General features: G+C 39.2%; 1 protein-coding gene across 5 annotated transcripts in view; it reads right to left on the reverse strand.

Annotated features, from left to right (window-relative positions):
* KAT6B (lysine acetyltransferase 6B) overlaps positions 1-26,474 on the reverse strand; it is a 183,540-nt gene that overhangs the window by 40,446 nt on the left and 116,620 nt on the right. For 3 of the 5 annotated variants that reach the window (XM_018042382.1, XM_018042383.1, XM_018042381.1), the window contains 8 exons: positions 25,717-25,825; positions 14,742-14,857; positions 14,418-14,499; positions 11,906-12,038; positions 8,058-8,989; positions 6,937-7,058; positions 4,974-5,089; positions 2,870-3,011 (listed from right to left, as the gene is read on the reverse strand). In XM_018042382.1, coding sequence (XP_017897871.1) covers positions 2,870-3,011; positions 4,974-5,089; positions 6,937-7,058; positions 8,058-8,989; positions 11,906-12,038; positions 14,418-14,499; positions 14,742-14,857; positions 25,717-25,825 — 1,752 coding nt within the window. The remainder of the gene's footprint in view (positions 1-2,869; positions 3,012-4,973; positions 5,090-6,936; positions 7,059-8,057; positions 8,990-11,905; positions 12,039-14,417; positions 14,500-14,741; positions 14,858-25,716; positions 25,826-26,474) is intronic. The other 2 variants (XM_018042384.1, XM_018042385.1) reach the window with 2 other exon arrangements.

The raw sequence follows: 26,474 nt of genomic DNA on the forward strand, positions 1-26,474 counted from the left end.
AAAAAATGATTAGGCATTCCTTCTCTATCTGAACCAAGTAAACTTGAATTAAAGAAACGTAAACCAATCAAAATGCTGCTTGAGTCAGTTAAACTTTATGTTGTTTCCAAAGGGTTTCACATTAAAATAAACTATATTATTCTGATTCCTCAGAAACGTGGATGCACAAAAGAGGGTTCCATTTTGGTTTTATCCCAAGCATCATTTTAAATATAATTGGAAAAGATAAAATTTCTATGTTGGGAATACTTACAGAGAAAGTGAGATGAATTTTAACCTACAGTAAGTACCATGATTACAGTCTACTTCTCTTCAAAATAAAAGAATCAAGCTGTGTTACTGATGGTTACAGACAGGAGGCAAGGCACAGATGCCAATTTCGTTGATCAAATGTAGTTACTTGTTGAAAACAGAAAGCACAGCAGATTCAAGAAGAATTTCCCTAGCACTTTTCTTACGGGAAATGGATATTTGCTAACCAGAGCTCTTGGACAATGAACTTGATCGTTCTTGAGTCTCCTGTGCACCATACCGGTTCTCATAATGCACAGATTATTTTTAGACTTCATATAACCATTTCCCTTGGATGATACCTCGGTCCCGCACATGGCAGCATGATCAAATATGGGCAACAGGCACAGAGGATACAATTCTCTCTTTAATTAAAGGAAGTTTTTTGGAGTATGGTCCTTTTGGAAATGGTAGTATATAACAAAAAGGAAAGACAGAGATGTATGTATCCCTGAACCAGAAAAACAAAGAGATGACAATGCTGGAAAGTCTTACCAGTTGCGAAAGGTCTAATATGACATGCTTTCAAGAGGGATATAGAAAAGATAGGAAAGTAGTAATCTGTGATTATTATTCATTTATTTTAGAAGTTACTAAGGACACTGCAAAGACAAAAGTTCCCCACATGTTATACTCTTAGTATTAACTCAGATTCTAAAATAGGGACCTTGGCACTTCTCCAATCCAATTCCTTCAATTATTTTTATGAATAAAAAATTTACAGATCTGCTTCTGATTTCTCCCTTCTTATCTATGTATGGTCCCAAATTAGAGCATTTGGTCCTGAATTAGAGCTTTCTCATTAGCCTAACAAGATTGATTCTCTTACCCCAGAAGACTTTTCCTGGATTTATGAGAGGTTCACCCCCTCTGGCAGAGTTATGCTGATTTATTTAACAATTACTTAAAGCCAACAATGTGTTCTGTCCTTTGAGAAACAATGAGACACTGATTTTCATTTTATTTTGGTTAGAAGAAAGCTTCCAAGGCATCAAGGAAGGAGCCAACAGTAAGTTGAACTTGTGACATTCATTAATTAAGCTTCAACTGAGAACAGCTCTGTTGTCTCAACTGGTTGGGGCTGGCCTGTTAGCATCCCAAGATGAACAACAGGACAGCGACTGGCATCTGCCTTTCCCTTTAGCCTAGTGGTTCTCACTGCGGGTGATTTTTGTCCTTTAAGAGACATTGGCTATGTCTGGATATTCTGACTGGAGGGGGCTTGGTGCTACTGGCATTTAGTGGGTACAGGCCAGGGATGCTGCTAAACATCCTACAATGCCCCTACACCAAAGAATCATCCAGCCCAAAACATAAACAGCCCCCAGGGTGAGAAACTTTGTGCCTCCCGTTTAGTAAGAACTAACACATCAAATCTTCTCAGCAACAAAACCCTTCTCCCTTCAAGCTTGCCAAAAGAGCCCAATTTAACCAGGAAGAGGGGCTTCAGAAAAATCATAAGTCATAATACATGTGTTCTCTGGTGAGTCTTGGGAAAAAGCAATGGGCCCAAGACTGTCTGAGAGAGGGAGCCTGATCCTTGAGAGAAACCTAGGCATGACCCTCCCCTACATTAAATTTAATGCAAGACATTACAGACCAGAATTATAGAGAAATGTGGGGTAGAATAATACATTTCTAATCTGAACAACTCCGAAATAGAGAACCCTAAAGTAAAATTATTTCAGAGAAAGAGGAGATCATATCTGCTGTGCAGGGAAGGCTTCTTCTGAGCACTCCGGAACGAACCCAATGACTAAGATGCGTAATAGAAATGATAATAAGGCAGGGTGATGGAAGCGCGCAACCAGAGAGAGAGAATTGAGAAGGCCTGTGAATAGGCAATAACAGGAAAGAAAGGCATGGCCTCTTCAAGAATAAGTGGCTTCTTCAGCCAAACTGGATCCCTGAAACTGACAACAGAACATGATCAAACCATGAAATGATATACCGGCGAAGACCTTCTGCTACTAAATCAATTCTGAAAACACAAAGTGTCTTCAAGAACACACAATAACAGACACATGGCCACAAGGGGTTCCTGTGAACAGCAAAGTTCTCCAGGGGTGGTCACCCACCCAGATTGGGAAGGGAGGGAGTCCCAACATCTGCTGAGGTCTCACCAAAAGGATTAGCCACCCTGCCAAGAAGTGGATGGAAACACAGGTGGTTGTGTACTGAGGAGATATGTACAGCTGCTCAATTCCCTGGAAGAGTGAGCACCTGCCAGACACTGGCTGGAGCTGCTGAACAAAGCTAATTTCTCCTGCCAAAGAGAGTAGAATTTACAAAGAGCTAAGGAGATCATAAATTCACTGGTGAATATATCTGGTGCAGACAGGGATTTGGGAGAAGACAAAAAAGTTAATGTGATGAAGTAGGAATTCATCATCAATCTCAAAGGTTGCTTAACATGGTTAGAAAAACACTTCAAAATATGGAGATATTTGAAAAAGCAGTCTGAATTTCAGTGCCAAAATTGAATAAACATTGTACCTTCTATGAACAAATCAGTACATAGTCAACAATTAGAAGCACTAGGTTTCCAAAGCTGAGTTTTTTATTTACACATGCTTACCTCAAATACTGAAAGGTCTTTCCTTCGGTAAATTTCATTTGCTGGAGGATGAAACCATCCACATTTCTTTGAGTGTCTTAATAAAATATTTTTACTTTTCATATATTTAAGACAGAATTCACACAGGTAAAGCTTTGGTAATCTGTTGAAATTTTAAAACCAAAGAATATAATCTGATTGGTTATTCCTTTCAGGGGGAAATATTATAAACATTGTTCAATTCTCTCTAAGCCATAAAAAGACAGTATAATAGTATTTGAAGGAAGTAGTTTAAAAAAGGAAAAAGAAAGCCAGTGGTGGACAGAATGTACAAACTTTACATTATTTTTCAATCTCATAGTATTTGCTGTCTTTACTGTACAAACAAATCATTTCTTTCCTTAGAAATGTCCTATCGAAAAAAGGTTTTCAGACTTGGAACTATGACTAATAAAAACAATGTCATCCTGTCAACCATGTACATTTCTCAAATTTCACACTTAATGTCATGATTTCAATATTACATATAATCAGTGGTATAACGATAACAAATCTTTTCAGAGAGAAGCGAACTCATTATTTTTAAAATGATCTGTGTACTTATAAGACAGGGGAGTCCTAGAATTTAGCTCTCTCCATTTCTTATGGATGAGGTAACTTTAAGGTTTCTATCAGTTATACACAATCTAAAGCACTAAGTGCAGTCAAGTCAAATGACCTTATCTGTTCCTACCAATTCCACTGACTCTGAGTAACATTAGACAATCAGCTTTCTCACTTCTGCTGACTTTTTCTCCACCTTAGAAATGACACCGTTTTGTTAACCAGTGCCCTGTTATGCTTAGGTGGACACTGCTTGTATTTACAAGAGAATGCCTAGAAGCATTCTCAAGGGCTTTGGGATATAAACATGGGGAGCAGGGTTTTGCAGAGAACTAGACAGACTCATCATAGAAATCTCAAATCTTGGATTCATATATAAAATTTATCCAAAGCTCTCAGAACAACATGACTTATGATTACCCATACATATAAAAGCTCACTGGTGTTTGGTGTTTTTCAAAAACTGTTTAGGAACATGGAGCTGAGCGATATGAAACCAAAACCCCTGACTCTTAGTCTGCCACTTCTAGAAATTCTCCCCATTTTCTCCAGTTAGATGACTGGACAGATGCCCATGAGAAAGAGGAAAGGGTGATATTTATTCCAGTAGAAAAGTGAATTTGTGATTACCAAACTTTGCAGACTAAAGCATTTGAGAAGATACTAATAAAGTATGCCCTGATACCTGAAGGAAAAAAAATCTGTTCACAAAACACCCATTTTTAGATACATTAGTTCAAGACAATTTCACAGCTAATCTTAGTTCAGGACAAAAGAAAAACCTAGTACCATTATTTTCTCTTCATTTTTAACAAGTTAGTCACAGATGGCTCTAAAAGTCAAGACTTGGGGAAGAATCTCTGAAGGCTACCCACTCCCACCTATTTCCTTCCATATTTCCTTCTTTTGCTATGCGTGCTAAGTGCTAAGCTGCTTTAGTCGTGTCTGACTCTTGCCACCCCGTGGACTGTAGCCCGCCAAGCTCCTCTGTCCATGGGATTCTCCAGACAAGAATACTGGAGTGGGTTGCCAATTCCTCCTCCAGGTCTTTTGCTCTAACTTATGTTAAAAAAAAAAAAAAAAAAAGAATACTTGACAATAAAATGCCAGAAATCATGAGATAAAACTAACAGGCCTAATTAGGAAAATGAAAAAGGCAACCAAAAAGAAACTACCAAAGACTTTACAATGGCTAATTTTTTTTTCTTGATTTGGTTTCTTACATAAACAATACTTCCCCAGTTAATTTACAGCAGAATTTCCCCAGAAATTTACAACACTGGTGTAACTAAGGAGTATAAGGTGTTTGTACAGAACAATGACTACTGTAAGAAGGTGCTGACAAAAGTGATAGTTTTGGAAACACCTGAAATTGAACTGAAATTGACACTCAAAATTTATGTCTTCTTCTTCTTTTTTTTTTAAATTTATATCTTAAAAAATCACCTAGTTTCAGTTCTAGAAGGCTCCTTCCTACATGTGAGACGTTAAGGCTGCACACCTGCCAGGCTTATTCCATTACCTTGCATATTCCTGTGGGTAAGGCGAGGAGTACCAGGTTTGGATTTCATATTTCCCAAATTCTATTACAGAAGGGTACCGGCCACAGTCTTCCACTCCACTTTCACACTCTATTTTCTGTCAGAAAGAAAACAAAACAGAAGTCTCAGAAGAGGATTTCTTCACTTACGCTTTGGTTCTTTCACCAGTAGTTATGAAAATCTACCAATGCTTTACAATGACTAAATTTTTTTTCTTGATTTGGTTTCTTACATAAACAATATTTCCCCAGTTAATTTACAGCAGAATTTTTTTGAATGTTGTTGAAAAAAACATTATAGGCCTTTGTGAAACAACAGTCAACTTTGTATCATATACATATATAAACAAATACTCTTAAGAAACAGTATTACCAATATAGGAAAAAATGAGTACCTGTTAGAACATACAAACCTCTATGAACAGTCAAGTGATCTGCTACAATGTATTAAAACAGGAAATTCTATGATGTGGCTATTACACATTGTCACACTGTTAACAGTTCCTGTTCTCCACCAAGTAACATTTACCCCAACTGTAATTAAATAATCAATTTGAAGTCTGCAGTTTGATACCCATCTCCTTTTACTCTCATGCAGGAGGTTAGAACTTTGCCTGCCTGATTCATCCTGACATTCCCAGGGTCTAGCCCAGTGCCTGACACAGCCAAGACATGTTCTTGAATGGAAAAGCCAGGGTTACTGGGTTGGATACAACGGGCTTTAGGTTTAGCAGTAACTTTCAGGTAATTGCTTGCTGTTCATCATGTTTAAATATGAATGCCAGATACAATCTCCCAAAGTGGTAATATTTAAGGACTTCAAATCTCAGTGACTGGGGGTGCAGGGCGTGGGTGGGTGGTGGTCGGGGGATGGGATACATTTTATCTTAGCCAAAGGGAAAAACACTACAAAGAATGCAGAATGAGGAATGGAAATATCCAATGGCCCCTCAAGGAGAAATAAGCACAAGTATTTAGTCCAAGTGGTTTCTACTAAAACTAAAGCTCAAGAGCCTTCAGACAGATCCCTACTCCCCACAAAAGGAAGTGAGGTAGAGCAGGTAATCTATCCATAAATATCGTGCCCTGAGAATGTGGTCTTGTTCAGCTGCTAAATCATGTTCGAGTCTTTGTGACCCGATGGACTGCAGCATGCAAGGGTTCCCTATTTTTCACTATCTCCCGGAGTTTGCTCAAATTTATGTCCACTGACTGAGTCAGTGATGCTATCTAACCATCTCATCTTAGGCCGCTCTCATCTACTTTTACCTTCAATTCTTCTCAGCATCAGTCTTTTCCAATGAGTCGGCTACTAAATGTGGTGTACTAACAGAAAAACTCGCAATCCATAATAAATTTGTTTCTGACAAGTCCAATAGCCCTTCCTTTCAATGTTTTGGTGAAAATAAGCTAAGTAGAGTTACTATCTTAGGGAAATCATTTAAAAGAAATTACTGGACATTGAAAATAAAAGTAACTACAACTGATCATGCAACACAATATTGTCTTCACCAATGCCCAGGAGTTAAAATCAGGAGACGTTTTTCATATTGCTGGCCATCTGAGCTGGAAGAAGCACTGGTCAATTTAAAAATGATTTCTTCTTTCAGTGAGCTATTTAAAAGGGCTATTTGCTTAATTTGAGCAAGAATAATCAGAAATCTATTCCTTTACCCCTAGAAGCATTTTTTAAAATCTGCCTCAACAACTGCTACTCTGGCCTATTTTGTGAGACCAGCTGAGCCATTACCAACTTGTGAGAGTGAAGACAACTCAAAGTCAGGACTTTTGAATGTACAGTCAACAGAAATGATGGTAGCAGTTAAAGAACCATAAAGGATTTTGAAGGGGATTCTTTATAAAATCAAGCCAGTTAATTTCACAGTAGTCAGATACAAAAGTCATATATTATCTTAGTTTCTGGATTGCAGTATTCTGGCCTTACCTCCCAAGACAGTTCCTGGGCCTGCTTGAAAACATCCAAATCCTCTTCAGTAACGGTATCCTTGTTTCCAATCACATTTATATCTGTACTTTCCTGTTTGATGCTTATTTTGATTTCCGTATCTGTCATTTAAAACCAGCAGAAAGTGTATTTACTGACTTGCATCATGAATAACCACCATATAATTACCAAAACGGTACCAAATTAGCACAGTGGGCAAATAGGGAATTTTTTCTTTTTAAAGCTTTATAAGCTTTTACATCTAAGCGCTACTCATAGTTCCAGCAGTACCTTTTCCCTGCCATACCCAAATTATTTGAATTATCATTGTCATCTTCTTTTAGCTTCAGTAAACAAACACGGGAAAGTAAGAGCAATATAAAAAAAAAAATCATAGTTTTCAACCAAGATTAGAAGGCATAGCAATGTCTAGGTATAGAATTCCCATGATCATGTTTGAGACAATAAAATCTATCATTCTGTCCCAATGACACATAGTTTGGCTTTTGTTTCATATAAAGGATAGCAAATGTAACGGGCCAATTTGTTAAATGAAATCATGAAATCAGTTTTCTCCCTGAGGTGAATACACACACAGACACACTCACATCCAAAAAAGCACACTTCACAGAATTACAGATCAGGCTCTGTTGAGAAGGAAGCAGGATGAACTTTGTCATGAGAAAGCAATGGACAGAGGGAAATGAGGAGCCGACGTCCCCCCTGCCGGAAGCGCGGACAGCACGTGGCCACACAGCGCTGTGGCTGGAGAGGTGGCACGGGGAGGGACGTGGCGGAAGCGCGACAGTGGCTGCTCATGCGGGACCACAGCGCCATAAGCAACGCTATGACAGCATCTGGGGGGGCCCTAGTGTCACTACAAATGGAAGGAAATCATCAGAGTGGGAGAGTATTAGTTGAAAAAACAATGTTTGGGAGGTTTAGTCAGCATTAGAAAAAGGTCAAAGTTTCACTGCTTCTGTATGAAAGTGAAGTGGAGAACAAGAGAAATAGCTAAGACCTATGTGACAAATAGGAATTGATTGATTCTTTTTTTTTCCGGGGGTTGGGGAGAAAGGGACGGGACGCAGGTTTGGTTGGAGCTTTGACCTTTTGCTTACCATCATCCTGATCAGGTTTAATCCTTCCGTCTGTCAAGCTCCCCTTCCCTGGTGAGGGGGTCCCCATCTGAGGGGTCACTTTATATTTTAACCTGCCTAGCATCCTGTGCTTTTTAAGGAAAGTTGTTCGCTTGAAGTGAGCAATTGCTTTAAAAATACGCCCTCTAGCCATCCCCCAGCTAGAGGAGGAGGAGTGAGAAATAAACCTACTTCTAATATCTCTTTTTCCAAAGAAATGGGCTTTAGATTTTGCTGTGAGAGGGAATTCGGTTTTACGACGCATACGTTTAGGTGGTGCATAACTTGGGTGTCCCTTTTGGCGAGACTGTCCCTGAGTGGTATAGATATGAGAGAGTCCGTCAAAGAGTGCCTTCAGCTGGCTGTTATTAGTAAGACTGCTAAAGGAGGGCACGCTGGACTGGCTGGAAGAACTCTGGGGAGAGGTAGAAGAAACAGAAGTGCTGGACTTTTGTGAGCTGGGGCTCTGACCAGAGATGGGAGTCGGGGGTGGGAGTGAAGAAAGTGGAGGTTTTAGCTTTTGTGTGGTACCTGGAGCCAACACATGAGAAGTGCATGACTGTTTCTGAGAGACCTTTTTCCTTGGACGATAGTGCTTTGAAAAGTCTATTATTTCACCTCGTGATCTGCGACCATCAGGTGATGGTGTAAAAAACTTAGTAAGGCCATCAATGAGCCCTTTGGTTTTCTTGTTAACTTTAAGTGTAGAGGCAGAAATGTAGGTGGAGGTGGTGGTGATTTTGGTGGTGGCACCAGGCCGAGTGGGGTCTGTAACAGCCAATCTGCTGCTTGAGTCCTTCCCAGATGCAGCATGACCGGATGAAGGTGTGGTACAGACTTTAGTCTTTTGACCCCTACCAGGTGACCCCCTTCCTGTGAATGCATTCATGGATCCTTCATCACTGGTTACAGACCTAGGCAAAAATTTAGAGAATAGTATCAGCATTTAATAATAAAATTATAAAGGTATCTAACACAAGTTTATAGCAACTAGATGCAGTCAACGGGCTTAAACTTAAAAATCTGAATTGCAACCCTAAAGCCCTGCTTGTGTGTGTGTGCCTTCATTGAGGTGTTTTTCTCGGTTGAAACAGGTTGCAGCCTGTACGCTGGCAAGTCATGATTCTCCCAGGGCCTGTCCAACAGGTACTGGAAGAATCATGTGGACACAAGGGCATTATGAGTAAGAAAATTTTTGAGGAGATTAAAAGATCACCCCATGGTTTCCTTATAGTTAAATGAAAAAATGTTACCCCTTGTGTCATTATACATAATTGTGATTTTCTGAAATGCCTTTTAAAAAAGTATTAAAAGAAAGAAGTCATTAAGTATTATCTCGAAGTGAAAGAAGAAATTTATGTAATCTCTAGTTAGAAGCAATTTTAACTCAAATGGAAAATTTATAGAAATAATTATTATCTATAGTTTTTTTTTTTTAAGAAAACATTAAAAAAATACCCTCTTCCTCTTAGCATTTTATGCTTAGGATGATAAGATAACCAATAATACTCTCTAAGTAGAGGAGACAATTAATTGCAGCATAAAATATTGCTGAAAAAAGGACAACAATAGCAAAAAACTGAAGAAATGGTTAAAGAAAAGCTACAGCAGGTCAGACATGACATGGAAAGTCTGGTGGAGAAGCAGCACATTTACCATGGTCATTATCAGACACCTGGCATCAGAATCTTTACACACTGGTTCTGACTGCTATTTCAGTTCCTGTGAGGCTGGTTCTGCTCATACAGCTGTGTGCTCAGTGGAGATGGGAGGTCACTCTGCTAGCACAGCTGCCTACAGGAACGGCAGCTGCCTGCCTTCGCCTCAGGCTAGGGCTTGGAAAGCCACCCGTTTTGCCGCAGAATTTATACAGCAGAAACATGTGCATGTGAATTATGGCAGTGCTGGGGCCCGAGAACGGACCTTAAAAATTATCAATTGAGCTGACGGCTAGTAATGAAGAAATGGAAGCCTGAAAATGATATGATCTTAAATTATAAAAATATCTGTAAGTAATTACAAAAGAAGAGCATAACTTAGTGGTTATCCTGTACATAGAGATTTGATGAACGATTTCAGCAGTCACCCTAAAGGGGAGGCTGGCGTAGGTCAATGGAGCAAGCTACTAAGGCTCATCTGAAGCAGCTCAACCGCCAGGAGCTTTGTCCAACACCACCGAGTCAGCCAAATCAGGTTAGAGCTGGAGATCTCGAGTGTCACAGTGAGAGTCACCAGTAAAAAACTCATCCAGGATAAAATGTTTTGCATCAGAATGTTACATTTGGACTGTATCTGGAATCGATTGCCCAGAAAGGATAATATGCTTATAAAGCATGTAAAAAGGAAAACTCCCCAGACTGTCTTAAAAATTCCTAAGCTCAAAGGACAATTTTGGACAAACAAAAAGTTAGGATTGGTGCCAGATGTAATTTTCAGCTGTGTCCTTTGTTTAGAAAGTTTATATCCTAATTCGGTTTTTAAATTGGGCCCTGAGGATACAGTCCCATTTCAAGAACAATGCTTAACACTGGATGAACACAAAAACACATAATTCCTACTTCAAGTGATGCTAATATGAAAGATTTTATTCATGAATATGTTTCATGTTTGCCTCTACAAATTAACACAAATTCTGTATTAGAATGTCCACCAGTTAGAAGATTTTCATAAAGTTTCACAAAACACTCTAGAAAGGAGCATGCATTTTCTATTTCTCCTTTGGGAGATAAAAGTGCAGGAGGATACTGTTTTCCTGAGAGCAGGTAATAATAAAATGAATTGCTTCAGATAAAACTAAGGGAGAGGGGAGAGTAAGCAAGTAAGACACCTGGTGTTTGTTCACTGTGTGTAGAGTTCCTGTTCATTTCTACATTATAATGACCCTTTCACTAAGCCCAAAGAGAAAGGCAATGGTCTTACAGACAGAGCTGCTTCAGATATGCAAGTATACAGATTTCATTTCTAAACTCCTTACCTAATGCTGATATTCAGTTCTATATTCTATATGGGTTAAAAAAACAAACACACTCATTACACCTCTTTTCTCTACTTCTCCAGTAATTCCAGCTAAATGTTCTATTTGGCTTTAATGGCAACCACATGGCCATAGGCTAGAGGAAATGGGGCTAACATAGCATTGGGTTGGCTAAAAAGTATATCGTTTGGATTTTCCCTAAGATGTTATGCAATAACCTGAATGAATTTTTTGGCCAATCCAATAGAACTGCATGCTACTGCAAATATATTATTTTGTCTATATGTTTGTATACATGTGCACATACCAAATGGTCCTGTCTAACTCTCTGGAGGCAAACATTAGGACAGTCATTTGCAGATTTCTCAGAAGCTTCTATTTCATAAAAGGGATCTTAAAAAGTTGTAATACTACATTAGCACCAGAAACGAGGAGTATTTTTCTAAAATGTTATCTGGGGTAACAAGAGAGAGTCATTATAGATGTGAACAAATCCCTCTCTTGTTTTAAAAATTCCTATAAAAATATTTATATAATTAAGCTCTTTTTATGTTCAGCCAGTAGTAAAGTAGGCACAATGAGTGTTTCCAATTCTTACATTCTGCTTCTATCCTGCTGGTCGAAAAATGTCACTAAGCATCACAGATACTGGCAACAGAAGACCTCAAAATGCCAACTGTAATTTTAAATGTTATTTTCAAAAAGATTTCCACAGCTTATGCAAAAGAAGAAATATTCCTCATCCCTTGAGTTTGTAAAAATGATGCTAAAAAGTTAATGGGATCTAAGGGGGTTACAATCAACTGCATTTTAAAGCACAACATAAAAGATTTTTTTTGATAAGATCTCAACCTACAACAATCGTTGCTTTAATTTATTTTTCGGTCGTCCAATGGGTTTTGCATATCGTCGTTTTATTTGTGCAGCTTTCTCATGAAGTAGTTTTCTTCCCTTTTTCTTTGGTCTGCAGACTTGGCAAATCCACATCCCTGAATTAATATATATATGAGAGAAATATTTTAATGTTTCATTTTAGGAGAGAGATTAAATATAAACTGCAGCTGTAATACGCTGCCCAAGGATGCCTGTATGCAGAACTTTACTCTAGAAGGTGGATCGTTCCCTTTTGTCATTCTCCTCAGGAAGCTGTCACTAAAGGTCAGTTTTCCCAGGGTCAAGGTGATGAAAGCAGAGGGCTGACCCATCTGAGAATTCTTCCAATAAGGTTTTGCCCAACATGTCACCAAGCCTCCCCACCACGTAAACACACGTGAAAACCCAGTCTTGTCAGGTATTACATATTTTTGGATTTGAGGGAGACATTTTTAAGCCAACTGGAACATTTTTAAGTCAACTGGAACTTCTAGGAAAAAAATACTTGTTTTATCATCTCTTTTGGGGAATTTTCTATAGTAAATAAGTTATAATTCTAATATATAGTTTTGAAAATGAAAAATTCAAACGTTTAAGTACTGTGGAGCTACAATAATTTGAAGTGTGGCATATGGAAGCAGGTCAATGGATAAGAACTAAAAGGCCAGAACAACGGAGAGGTTTAGCATATCATAACAGTCATATTTCAAATCAGTGGGGAAAGGATGAAATGATTCAGAAAGGGGTGCTAGAACAAATAGATGTCTGTCTGGAAAGAAAATAATTACTTCCTATCTTTTATAAACACAAATTCTAGGCAGATGAATATTATGTGACAAAATTAAATGTTACATAATTTAAGCATGACTGATACTTAAGACTGAAGCCATAAAGAAAAAGATTCATGGATTTGACTACATGAAAATATAAAGAGCTTCTGCAAATCAGTAAGAAAAAGGTGAAAACCCTTAATAGAAAAATGATTAATGGATAAAAACAGGTGCTTTACAAGATGATATACAAACAGCCAATAACCAAACACAAAAAAATGTTCAATTTCACTAAAGAAAATAATCATCAGACATATTTTTTCTATTATCTAACTGGTAAAAATTTTAAATAATAACACTGTATTACACTGAATCTAAGCTATTTATGACTACAAGATGCATCTGATTTCAAAAATGTTAAAATGTTTTTTAAAAATGTCTGTCTTAGATTCAATGAAATATAGTAATGGTGAGTGTTGATCATCATACAGGGAAACAGGTATTCTCATGCACTGCTGGCTGGCCTGAAAACTGACATGACCTTTCATGGACATAGCCTTCAATCCAGAAATTCCTCCCTGAGGAATTTATCTTAAGGCAAGAATTGTTGATGAAAAAACTGGAAATATTTGTAATATTCACTAGATGAAATTGGTTAAATTTTTTTTTTTAGAAGAACATGGGGTTGCAAAATCAGTTATGTTCAGGAACCACCCAGGTATAATATATGTGACTGAAGCAAGCTGGAATGTAAAGCAACAGGAAGCAGTGAGACTGAGGCAGGATGGAACACTGGCAAATTCAAATTCAAAAATCTTTAAATACAGAACCAGATCTTCTGTTACACAGTTAAGAGAAGTCTCAATAAAACATTTCTGTGGCCCACAGTCATCATGCTTATAATCTCGGCTCTATATAGTACGGAGTTCTACACACTCATTAAAAACTATCTTTGGGAGAATATTTAATGATGTGGGAATATGAGAATCTATTGTTAAGAGGGAAAAACCATAAACATACAGAATTTTCCATTTCTTTTTAAAAGGGTGGGTGGGGCAGGGAAGGAATTTCTAATTGATTATTCTTTCCATTCCTTTATGGCAATCGGTATTTTCTAAATTTTTCACAATGAAAATGTATAAACTTTGTAATAAGAAGGCAAAGTTATTTATAACGTTCAATATATTATCATATGAGAAAAAGAAGGCTAAACTTGGCTGACTACCCAATAAACGGAGAAGAAAATCCGTATTCTATATGGATACACCCATGTAAGATAGTTCAGATCTTCATGTTCAAGATTATCAATCGACGGCCAAGAGAATGATAATGGCTCCTGTTACAGGACTTTTTGGGGGTCATTATCACCATCATCGAAAACAGGTAATGTGTTACCTCTGAACATTATACTGAATAACATGGAGAATACTCTAAACTTTTGACCTACATAGCCTAAATTTATTCTAATGGGGGGGAGTGGTTTTAGGAGAAGAATGATCTTTTGAGTCCTGTGTCTGAATTACAGCATTTATTATATACATTACCCCCAAATTATAAGCTTTTACACTTCTCTGCTCACAACCTGTACTAAACCCACAAGTATAAGGAAGGTGGGAGGGACGAAAAAATGCTTAAAGAACCTATATACTCCTGAGCTGTCAGACATTAGGACTAGGCTAATGTGTACCTAATAAAGCACATTTTTTAATAGGTTTAAAGGTTCACCTTTTGGCATTCTGGAAAGTGGGGGATCACAGCACTCCATATGGAATCCTCTATCACAGGAGTCACAGAAAAGCATATTATCCTGTAATGTAGCATATTAGAGACTAATTGAGACTGAAATCAACTGTAAAAGGCCACAAATTCTTTTGTTATCTGGTTAACAACAATAAAATATGATAAAGTAGCACCACGATTCCTACTGAAATTTGGTATCACATGTACCTAAACATTTAAAAAGAAAATAGCAGCAATCTACAAAAATGAAAACCTTAACACTGAAAGCCAACTGTTCACCTGGAGATGGATACTGAGAGCCGTACTTACTGCATTTTTGCCTTGGATTCTACACGCACTGCACGTCTTGCATTCGATGCACTGCCACCTTAAGGCCTTTACGTTTGTTGTTAATTCAGGACAAAATTTCAAACAGGATGGGTGTCCTATAAGAATAAAAAAAAATAAACTGCTTTGTGGGAACGGTGCCTTCAATTTTTTAAACTCACTGATATTTAGTGACGATGTCAGCCAAAGAAACTTAGGAACTTGAAAATACGAAAAAAATCAAAGATTCCAAATTATATCTTCCCTTCTGCCCTTCCCCCCAGCACCGATATGTGACAGAGTGACTGTACAAATGTTTTCCCTAAGATAAACTTGGAAAATGTATACCAATTCTAATCACAAGTCTTGGAGAACCTGAAGATAATGTATGCTCAGATCATGTTCTCATACCTGTGCCTTCTGTTAAATCTCTTGCCCTTGCCCTCTTCATCAACCACCATCTACCCCAAAGCTTTCTGGCCTGCTGGCCTGTGAGGAGAGTGCTGAAGTTCAAATGATTCCTACTTTCTGTGTGTAATGAAATCATAAAACATAAAACCACAGTTAACTAAATAAAAATCTGATGCTGCTTAACATAATACAATGAACAAATGCAAAAAAAGAAAAAAACTCAGTAGTATACAAAAACTATCCCATTGCTGGGATATACAAAGAAGACACTACTGCCATCTTGCCCCGGGTTCCTGAATTTAAAATCTGTAAGTGGGAGTTGTCATTTAAGTCGCTAAGTCACGTCTGACTCTTTGCGACCCCACTGACTGTAGCTCACCAGTCTCCTCTGTCCATGGGATTTTCCAGGCAAGAATACTGGAGTGGGTTGCCATTTCCTTCTCCAGGGGATCTTTCCAGCCCAGGGATCCAACCTGGGTCTCCTGCTTGGCAGGCAGATTCTTTACCACTGAGTCATCTGGGAAGCTCTGTAAGCAGGAATAGAAACAGTGATTTTGGGAGTTAAGAAGTTGCCAAGTCCAGGCTACATAGAACATGTCAAGAAGCATACCCTTAGCAAGCGTCCCACATTTTTCTGAGAGTTCGGCTTTTCCACCCTGTTTTGGACACACTTTTCATCTAGCAGCTCTCACCTCACACAGGAAAACTGGAGACCCCAAGGGATAGCACCACTTAAGAAAGTCAGCCAGGCTACACTGAGTAATAGATCTCTCTGAAAGGTTTGGGGAGTGTGAGTCCAGACTCTGGAAGTTTAAAATCTGATGGTCTTTTATCACGTAAACCTGAGACCTCCAAATTTGATTTTAGTTTTCTAAATCTGGTCTTAAAATAGTATGGATGTTAGTAAGTCCCATGTGAAAGAACTTATAACCAAGCTGCAAAAGAAACCTGAGGGGTAATAAAAAAAAAAAAAAGCAGATTCTGCAATTTCAAAACTGTTTTATAATTTCCTGACTTTGGCAGGCTCATTGTTTAAATATGTATTTTGGGTGGCTGCCAAAAAGGTCCTCCTTCCTAAAGCTTAACAGGTGCTTCATAAAATTCTACCCACCAGGAGATTTGGGTTTTTGAAGTAAAAACATTCAAAATCAATCATCAATACTGTTAATAAAAGCACACTATTCCTGAGTTAAAAAAAAAAAAAAAAACCTAAACATCTGTATTTAAGATGTTGAGCAAATAAAATGTTGTCATAGGATTATGACCTCAGGCAGTAGACACCCAGGCAGATGCATTTAACCTATGACACTTTTCTTTTACAAGGGCTTCTCTCATTCAAATGAATGTGGGGTGGGGGGGGCAAGTTTATATATATATAAATGGTATCAATCACCTCTTTCTGCTCAGGAACAGCAAACAAAGACAGCTCGCTTTTAGACTTTAAGAAGGATACTTTGAAGAGGGAGGGGAAGGTCTACTTTGATCAGGGCTTTCCCGCCCCCCAGGGCTTTCCCGCCCCCACTTACATAGTGAGGGGGGTAAAAACTCAAGTTTTAAGGAATAGCAATTTAAATTCCACCCTTTAAATGGGTCCCATCAGCTTAAAAGTATACCATTTACTTCTCTTTTTTCTCCCTTTTTATTACTTCCTGTAAGTCATACATCACTAGCACATATGACCTCAATTTCATGCACTAAATTTTTCTCTACATTAAAATCTGCTTTTGTACTTTGTAGCTTAATATCCAGCAACTAAGGTAATTCACATCATATTATAGCTTACTATTTTTTTCTCACAGATATCCTATAAAAATAATTTTTAATAATTAATTATACTTTTGAAAGTTAATGGATTTCAGCCACTTATTCTTCTTCTTATTGCTTCCTCTCACTTTAAGTAATATTATATTGTAACTACTACCATTTAAGCTACCCTATCAAATTCTAAAATCTTTAGTCTATCTTTCCTTCAGGCAGCAATCTTACCTTTATTTAGCTCAAGAGAATTGGCCATAGATCCCTTCCAGCTCTAAATTTATATCATTCTGTAAAGGATGCTGAGGGATGAAGAAATATTTCCATTTTATTTTCTCACTGCCAACTTTACACAAAAGACTGTAACTGAGTCTTGATATGCTAGTACACAATCTATAGTAATTAGAAAAAGGACAACAATGCTACTGATAATTCAATTCCTTACCTCCCATTTTAGCCATTCTGTAAACTCAACAATCCCCTCTAAAATTTGGGTTCTCTCTGCTGACACAATTCATGGTGGTTTACACACACACACACACACACACACACACACACACACTCACTCTCTCAGGTTTACACACACACACACACTCTCTCTCTCTCTCTCTCATTCTTATAACAGCAGATTCTAAGCACTGATAACTTACAACAGTTTTGTCCAGGGAAACCAAAGGAGCACTGTTTAACATTAAACAAGTACCAATGAGACCAGAAGTCAGCAGAAGCGATTTTTGAGTCAAGTATTATGGGAGGGAAAACCATGGGCTCTGTAGTAGACTGAACAGTGCCCTCCAAATATGTCTATTTGTAATCCCTAAAACACACAAATATATTACCTGACATGGCAAAAGCGCCTTTGCAGATGTGATCAAGGGCACAGGCCTTGAGACGGGAGATTATCCTGAATTATCTGTGTAATTATTCCAATCTAATCACAAGTACTTAAAAGCAGAGAATCCTCCAGCTTGGTTAGTAACATGAGACGAGAGGAGGAGGAGAGGTTCAAAACGGGAGGACTGCACCCAGCGGGGAGTGGGAGGCACACGAGCCAGGGAGGGCAGGCGGCCACGAGAAGCAGGGGATGCCGAGTGCGGGACAGCAAGAAATGGGAAACCAGTCCTGCACATGCAAGGAACTGAATTCTGCTCACAGTTCTGTGGCAATTTGTTACAGCAGCAATGGAAAAACTATGAAAGACTCAAGACACTGGGTCCCTCAGATCAGTTATTTGACCAACTACCTGTCCACTGAAGACACAATGAGGAAAAGGACAGACATTTCAGATGGCATGGTCCAGCAGGAAAGACAACCATTAGACAAGAATTGGGATAGGCTGGCTTGGAGATGTGGGCAAGTCTAGCAAGAGATTAGAGGAAGGCCTTCCTAAAAAGACACCAAAGGATGAGTGAGATCAGAGGGGAGCAGAGGCGGGCAGGGTGGGAGAGAGCAGCATGTGCAGAGTGACAGGAGAACCCGGGGACGAACATGGGGACATTTAAGAAGAGGAAATAAGCTTGATATAACCTCTTTATAACCTCATATAGTGTGATAGCAGAGAAGGCAATGGCACCCCACTCCAGTACTCTTGCTTGGAAAATCCCATGGACGGAGGAGCCTGGTAGGCTTGCAGTCCATGGGGTCGCTAAGAGTCAGACACGACTGAGCGACTTCACTTCCTCTTTTCACCTTCATGAACTGGAGAAGGAAATGGCAGCCCACTCCAGTGTTCTTGCCTGGAGAATCCCAGGGACAGGGGAGCCTGGTGGACAGCTGTCTATGGGGTCGCACAGAGTCGGACACGACTGAAGCGACTTAGCAGCAGCAGCAGCAGAGTGTGATAGGGATGGTGATGTGCAAAGGGGTCAACAGGAGCCCAGTCCAGAAGAGTGTTTTGGGCTTGGATTTTTCCTAAGGTTAACTGGTGGACACTAAAAATTCTGTGATTGGATTTATGGTTTTAAAAAGTAATTTATGCTGAAGTATGCAAAATGGATGAGGAGAAAGAGTATGAAGATTAAAGCTAGCTTATTTTCATGGCAGCTCTGAGCAGGTCTGGTGAAGGCTGTGGATATACTGAGGATGTAGAATACATATTGGGACCTACAATCAATGCATTTTTGGTAATTTCTTGCTGTGAGAGAATAGGACAGAGGAGGGCTTGTAGAACTGAATGCGTAGCTGGTGTGTGTCATTTGCTGAAATGGGAAATCCCCGAGGAGAAGCAGGATGTCGTTGTTTGCTAAGATTTCTGTCTTTGCTAGAGTGGTCGTGGTTGTTTGGGGAGGAAGGAGCAGTGTAAGGTTCATAAGCTGTTTTGGATATTATCTCTGAGGAGCCCATGAAGTGTCAAGAAGAGGAGTCCTGGAGGTGCTTATACCTGAGGGTCTGGAACCCAGGAGAAGCTATGAACCAAAGTGAGGGCACATAGGGCCAAGGATGAAAGCCTGAAGAAACTCTGAGGTGATGAAGAGAGGGCCAAGGAGCTCACAAAAGATCTGGAAGAACTGAACTGATAGAAAGAAAACAGAGAATATGAAATCACAGAAGTCAAAAGATGAGAACATTTCACGGAAAAAGATTCTCAGCAACTCAAATATGACTGAGAGGAGAATCTGTTGTATATTGAAAGATGTCCACTAGACTTTTTTTTGCCACACCACTGGACAACATGCAGGATGTCTCAGTTCCTCCAAAAGAGATTAACTTGTGCCCCCTGCAGTGGAAATTCAGAGACTTAACCACTTGCCTGCCAGGGAAGTCCCTAGAGTTTTATAAAAATGTAGAAGGCACCTTTAGAGTTTGCTACATGGAGGTCACTGTTAATCATACCAGCAGAATTTTAGTGAAATAACAGGTCAGAAGCAAGGCTTCTGCTTCCTGTTACTCTGCTTGGACTGTCAATCCAGCTTTGGGCTTGTGGAGAGGGGGGCTCACCAATCCTTCCTCCTACATCCCTGTCTAGTCCTCTTTAGAGTCCATCTCGAGGTTTCTTCCTGGTTAAGGGGCTTCTTCCAAACCTAGTTTTCAATCTGTGTACAGTCGGTGTGAAGCTGGACAACTAACCAACCAATCCCTGGGGTATTTTCTCACAGTAATCTCAAGAAGCTAGTGACTACATATATATGTATATTGCACCAAGCAGCTCACTGGGAGCAGAAGGCAGGCAGGTTTTATTCAGGGTTCACACCAATAAAACAAACGCAGGAGAGACTTCAGGTCTCCTGAGGACAGACTGGGGCACAACTCCATGTCTCTGGAGGAGACATACTTCACTGCACAAAGGTAATCTTCCTGCTCTCCAGCTGCATCTCAGCAGCCACGCTGTCTCCAGTGTCAATGAGCTTCCACTTAGAATGATGCTGTAATTTTGAACTGTGCACTTATCTTAGATTTGCTAATTTGAAAACACACATGCACAGAACTCATCTGTAAGTAAGATTTAACCACCCAGCAATCTGAGCAGCAGACACAAAATTTCATTTGGTATAATATCTAATACTTATGTGAAGCTAATTAAAGATAATTTGGTCTTAATGAGGCAAAGAGAATATAACAGTGTTAATTTCAAAGTAGGCTGATCCATGAAAGTCAAGTAAAATCACTTCCTAGTCCCAACATTTCCAAAGACCTGAAGACTACGTGATGAGCCCCACAGTCCTATTAGTGTTTCGAACAGCCCTTCGGTGTTTGTGTGATGATTTATAGATGCTGATGATCTTCACAGCATTATCTCACTGGATCCTCACAACAGCCCTGTGGATGCAGGATACAGACATCACCCTCCAAATCTCACAGATGTGTACAGTTCCATAGCCAGCAAGTAAAGAGGACTGCAACACTGCATCTGGGGCTCCTTGTACTATTTACCTCCCTTCACAGTTTTACTATCTGCAAACTTGAATAATTTTTTTCAAAAGTTTTGGCAGAAAAAACACAGTTAAAGAAAATACTGCCCATCTGCAGCACTGAGCCATCTTAAAAATACAGAAATTTCTAATTGGCTTTACTTTATGATGTAAGCAGAAGGAAACACTTATTACCCAGGTCTATGAAGTCTAAGCAGTCTAAATGTGACATCATATAAACGATACTTCAGATACAAAGAAGTGACTAAAAACCAACAGGCACATGTGGGAAACACATTTAAAAGCAATCCTTATGAGCTGTTATCTATATTTCCTTTTTTGTTTGTTTGTTTTACAAGGCTATGATTTTTTTTTTTTTTTTTCCCACAGAAACACCTTACATTAGGGATTCCTTTGATCATTACAAGCAGTCTCAATCCAATCCCAGAACCAACGGACTCTACAGTATGAGATAGTGGTCATTTCTGTAAGGCCAACCGGGGCTACCAGCCGCTCGGTAGTTCCCACTTCTGAAACTGAACTGAGCCATGACACCAGGGCTCCCACCACTACTGGGGGACACTGCTGGGCCAGGCCAACCTGTTTGATGCTTTTTCCCTATAATCACCAACATGTCACAACAGACCACTGTAACTACAAAATCTCCCCAAGCTTTCTAAGAAGAACCATGTTTTTCTTCTAGTCCTTCTATTTAAAGACCGCTGCTGCTAAGTCACTTCAGTCCTGTCCAACTCTGTGCAACCCCAGAGATGGCAGCCCACCAGGCTCCCCCGTCCCTGGGATTCTCCAGGCAAGAACACTGGAGTGGGTTGCCATTTCCTTCTCCAATGCATGAAAGTGAAAAGTAAAAGTGAAGTCACTCAGTCGTGTCGGACGCTTGGCGACCCCATGGACTGCAGCCTACCAGGCTCCTCCGTCCATGGGATTTTCCAGGCAAGAGTACTGGAGTGGGGTGCCATTGCCTTAAAGACTAGCCAATAACAAAGTCCACTCATCTGATCTACCAGATGAAATAAATGCTTACAGTGCATCTCCCCAAGTTAGGAACTTTTGTTGTTGTTTTTTTTAAACTAAAGTAGGTAAATCCAGACTGGCACAGTACACTCAAGGGAAGGTTCAGTTCAGTTCAGTTCAGTTCAGTTCAGTCTCTCAGTTACATCCGAGTCTTTGCGACCCCACAGACTGCAGCACACCAGGACTCCCTGTCCATCACCAACTTCTGGAGTTTATGCAAACTCATGTCCAAGGAGTTGGTGATGCCATCCAACCATCTCATCCTCTGTCGTCCACTTCTCTTCCAGCCTTCAATCTTTCCCAGCAACAGGGTCTTTTCAAATGAGTCGGTTCTTTGCATCAGGGGGCCAAAGTACTGGAGTTTCAGCTTTAACATCGGTCCTTCCAATGAATAATCAGGACTGATTTCCTTTAGGATTGACTGGTTGATCTCCCTGCAGTCCAAGGGACTCTCAAGAGTCTTCTCCAACATCACAGTTCAAAAGTATCAATTCTTCAGAGCTCAGCTTTCTTTATAGTCCAGCTCTCACCTCCATATATGACTACTGGAAAAACCATAGCTTTGACTAGATGGACCTTTGTTGGAAAAGTAATGTCTCTGCTTCTTAATATGCTATCTAGGTTGGTCAGAAGTTTTCTTCCAAGGAGCAAGTGTCTTTTAATTTCATAGCTGCAGTTACCATCTGCAGTGATTTTGGAGCCCAAGAAAATAAAGTCTGACACTGTTTCCATTGTTTCCCCATCTATTTGCCATGAAGTGACGGGACCGGATGCCATGATCTTAGTTTTCTGAATGTTGAGTTTTAAGCCAACTTTTTCACTCTCCTCTTTCACTTTCATCATGAGACTCTTTAATTCTTCTTCACTTCCTACCGTAAGGGTGGTGTCATCTGCATATCTGAGGTTATTGATATTTCTCCCGGCAATCTTGATTCCAGCTTGTGCTTCTTCCAGCCCAGCGTTTCTCATGATGTACTCTGCATATAAGTTAAATAAGCAGGGTGACAATATACAGCTTTGATGTACTCCTTCCCCAATTTGGAACCAGTCTGTTGTTCCATGTCCAGTGCTAACTGTTGCTTCTTGATCTGCATACAGATTTCTCAGGAGGCAGGTCAGGTGATCTGGTATTCCCATCTCTTGAAGAATTTTCCAGGTAATTGTGATCCACACAGTCAAAGGCTTTGGTGTAGTCAATAAAGCAGAAGTAGATATTTTTCTGGAACTCTCTTGCTTTTTCGATGATCCAACGGATGTTGGCAATTTGATCTCTGGTTCCTCTGCCTTTTCTAAATCCAGCTTGAACATCTGGAAGTTCACGGTTCACGTACCACTGAAGCCTGGCTTGGAGAATTTCGAGCATTACAAGGGAAGATTAAGTAAACCTTAACACTAGAGCCAGATCACATAGGGGAGTCCAGAGAAGCATGCTGAACCATCCATCCTCTATCCTAAACAAAGGGACCTGACGACCCCAGTTTTGAATTTCTACCAGGACCCACAGCTCAACTCCAAAGCCTCTAGCTCATTCTGTGTGAAGAGGGGGCTCACAAAATGACTCTGGATATGTCTTTTAGACAGCATCCTCAATCCATTCTTCCCCATGTGTTAAAAGAGAAAATAAGAGATCATTTTTGAAAAAAGAAAACACAACACTACACCTACATACCCTGGAAAAATGAGAAACTTCAGGAATAAAAATATTTCAGTCACCTCTAACTATAAAGGAACTCAAACCTCTCTTTTGGCAGGCTTCAATCTGGGAAAGATGAAAGGAGATTGGTTACATCAGAAAATCTAAGATCTACCTGTTTAGAATTACACCTTTATACCTTGTGAAAAAAGCCTTGAAGTTATGATCTGGAAGATAATGATCTCTTATCAACTTAAGTAAGTGTATCACTGGAGGTAAGGAAATATATGAAGGGAACTTTTCTTTCCAGATTTAAGTACGACTTTAATCTGTCTAGGTGCCCAGACAAATAGACACTCAAGAAATAAAATAGTTAAGAGTGTTTTTAAAGTACCACCTTAAAAATCACAAAGGGTAAACCTTAGACAAGAGAACACTACTAAATTGATCAGGCAGTCACACAAAACAATAATTCATTCAGAATGAGCCCCGTGAGAAAACCCAAAAGATAACTACAGAGTCAGAACTGATGAGTGAGGCACTAGCTCACCAGGATAAAACAAGGAGAGTGAAGGATTGAGATTTATTAATCTGAACATACAGATAATGTTTCTATGCCCTTTTGTCACCAGCCACGATATCATGGCAGGTGAAAGGGTTTTAATGAATCTGTAAAGCCCATCAAAAAGACTGTCAGAAAGCATTTCTCAAGCAGAGTTTGAAACGTCTTATTTCTAAGGCTCTCTCCTCCTAGTCAAGTACTGAGAGCTGCAGAACCATTTAGGGTCTATCAAGTTAAACCTTCACAGGAGGAGGAAGAATCATTACACAGCAGTGTCATTCTTCAGTGTGAAACATTTCCTCTATCCAACCATCAAGCAGCTGTCATAAACAATAAGATTTTAAATTTCTTGCAGCAATCAAGGAAAACAATTTGATCCGCCAAAAATAAAAAAAGACCAACAACTGCTGATGTGTAGAGTTCACTTACCAGAGTGTAGACCATGTGTTAGGCTATTTACTTGTGCTCTCTTCTTTAGCTTCCATACAACCCAAGATATAAGATGGTACCTTTATCTCTATGTTTCCAATAAGGGAACTGAGGCTGAGATGGTTAACTCATTCGAAGTGAAGGGGCTATGGCCGGCTTTCTAGTTTGGTCTTAACCACTATACTATATTATTGACCTGCTAAACGAGAGAATGCTATTGTGTTTTGCAGATTTGTTGATGTTTTTAAAGAATTAACTATAACTAGAGCAATACTTGGTGTTAATTTTAAAATAACATTTTTTGGGGGAAAAGTTTCAGTAGGCTAGGAGAAGAAAATTTAAAGATTAATACAGAGGTTGATTTTTAAAAGCTCAGTAACTGCCACTCACTCTCTTGTGTATGTGTGTGTATATACACATACATATAACCATATATATCTCTAGGCAATTTAAGAAGGAAGGCTGGCTGGTAAGACACATCCTTTTTAGTTATTTTTCTTGCCAAGCCTTGCAGCATGTGGGATCGAGCTTGAGTATGAACCTGCACCTGCCTCAGCAGTGAAGTGCAGTCTTAACCACTACACCACCAAGTAAGTTCCAAGACAAATTCTTTTTGTATAAGCATAATGTGACTTAATTTCCATTACAAAGGTGGAAATGTGTGCTTAAAGTCCTATGCTGAGAAAAAGAGGTAACAGCAATCTTGAAAGCTTTTTGGATATTGCAGTGTACCAATGACCCAGTCCTCACCAGTATTCTTGCCTGGAGAGTTCCATGGACAGAGTAGCCTGGCGGGCGGGGTTGTAAAGAGTCCGATACAACTCAGCAACTAACAGTATCCCTACCCAGTAGTTCCTTGGTTTCAGCATCACTTTCTGAGTAGGCCACTCTTTTCCTATCTTACTCTGGGCAATCTGAGTTTCTTTTATGCCTGATGATTTCTGGATTATATCAGTGCAGTTGCCAGAATCCTGTGCATCCCCTTCAGTCTGTCACACAGAGCTGGGCTGTAATATTATATTTCACCAGTAGGTGTCAGGATATATTCCTACTCAAATGTATTAAATTGAGACTTCAGGTTATAAAAAACAAGTGATTCTAGCTGCAATCAGCTTGAAAATTTAGAATTTTCTACCTTGAATTTACCTTCAAGGTAGAATATTCCACGTTGAATTACCAATGCTGGCACGAAATCTACTGTTAGTTTAAAATATGAACACATAATATTTTATAAACATATATAGAGACATTGCACGTAGCTATAATGGGGAGTCATTGTACACACATACAAAAATAACAACTTACCACTACTGCCACAATCTGCACAAGAGAGAAGTTCTTCTGGTTTCTTTTCACGATTTGATTCCTTTGTCCCCAGACAGAAGCTACATATTGGAATGGGATCGGCACGGGGCTATGAAAAAATTAAAGTGAAAAAACACTGTTAGCTTTCCACTCCAAAATTAAAAACAAAGTATTAAAATCAAAAGCGTCTTACATATTTCTTTACCAAAGAAAGAACAGGGTATTCATATCAATATTTTCTGTTGATTAAAAAACCCCTCAAATTATTTGATAGTGAAGTACTGCCTGAATAATACATATAATGCATAAGACTCAGAAATAATTTTTATTAAGCCAATGAAATCTAAAACCTTTATATATATTATGTATTACCTTCCTGAAATGAACATTAAGAATTCATTTGAAGTCTCAAATCGTTTCCATAATCTATATGCCTACAATAAATTGATTCATCTATTCAGTATTGCAGTCTATGAATATCATCTAGTCAGACCAGATTGCTTAAATTTCATCAAATGTTTTAGTACAGGTTACTATTATCCATCAATTAAACATATGACATAAAATACTGGCATGTTAAAAGGTGACATAGTAACACCCTTGGAACTAAAGAAGGGGTTTTCCATGGTGATTCAGTGATTAGGACTCTGCATTTCCACTGCAGAGGGCGCGGGTTGGATTCCTGGTCTGGGAACTAATATTTCGCACGCTGCGTGGCATGGCCAAAAAAATGTTAAGAACTTTAAAATTCTGTAGGA

Source organism: Capra hircus, chromosome 28 (genome assembly GCF_001704415.2).
Source record: "Capra hircus breed San Clemente chromosome 28, ASM170441v1, whole genome shotgun sequence".
Classification (NCBI taxonomy): Eukaryota; Metazoa; Chordata; class Mammalia; order Artiodactyla; family Bovidae; genus Capra; species Capra hircus.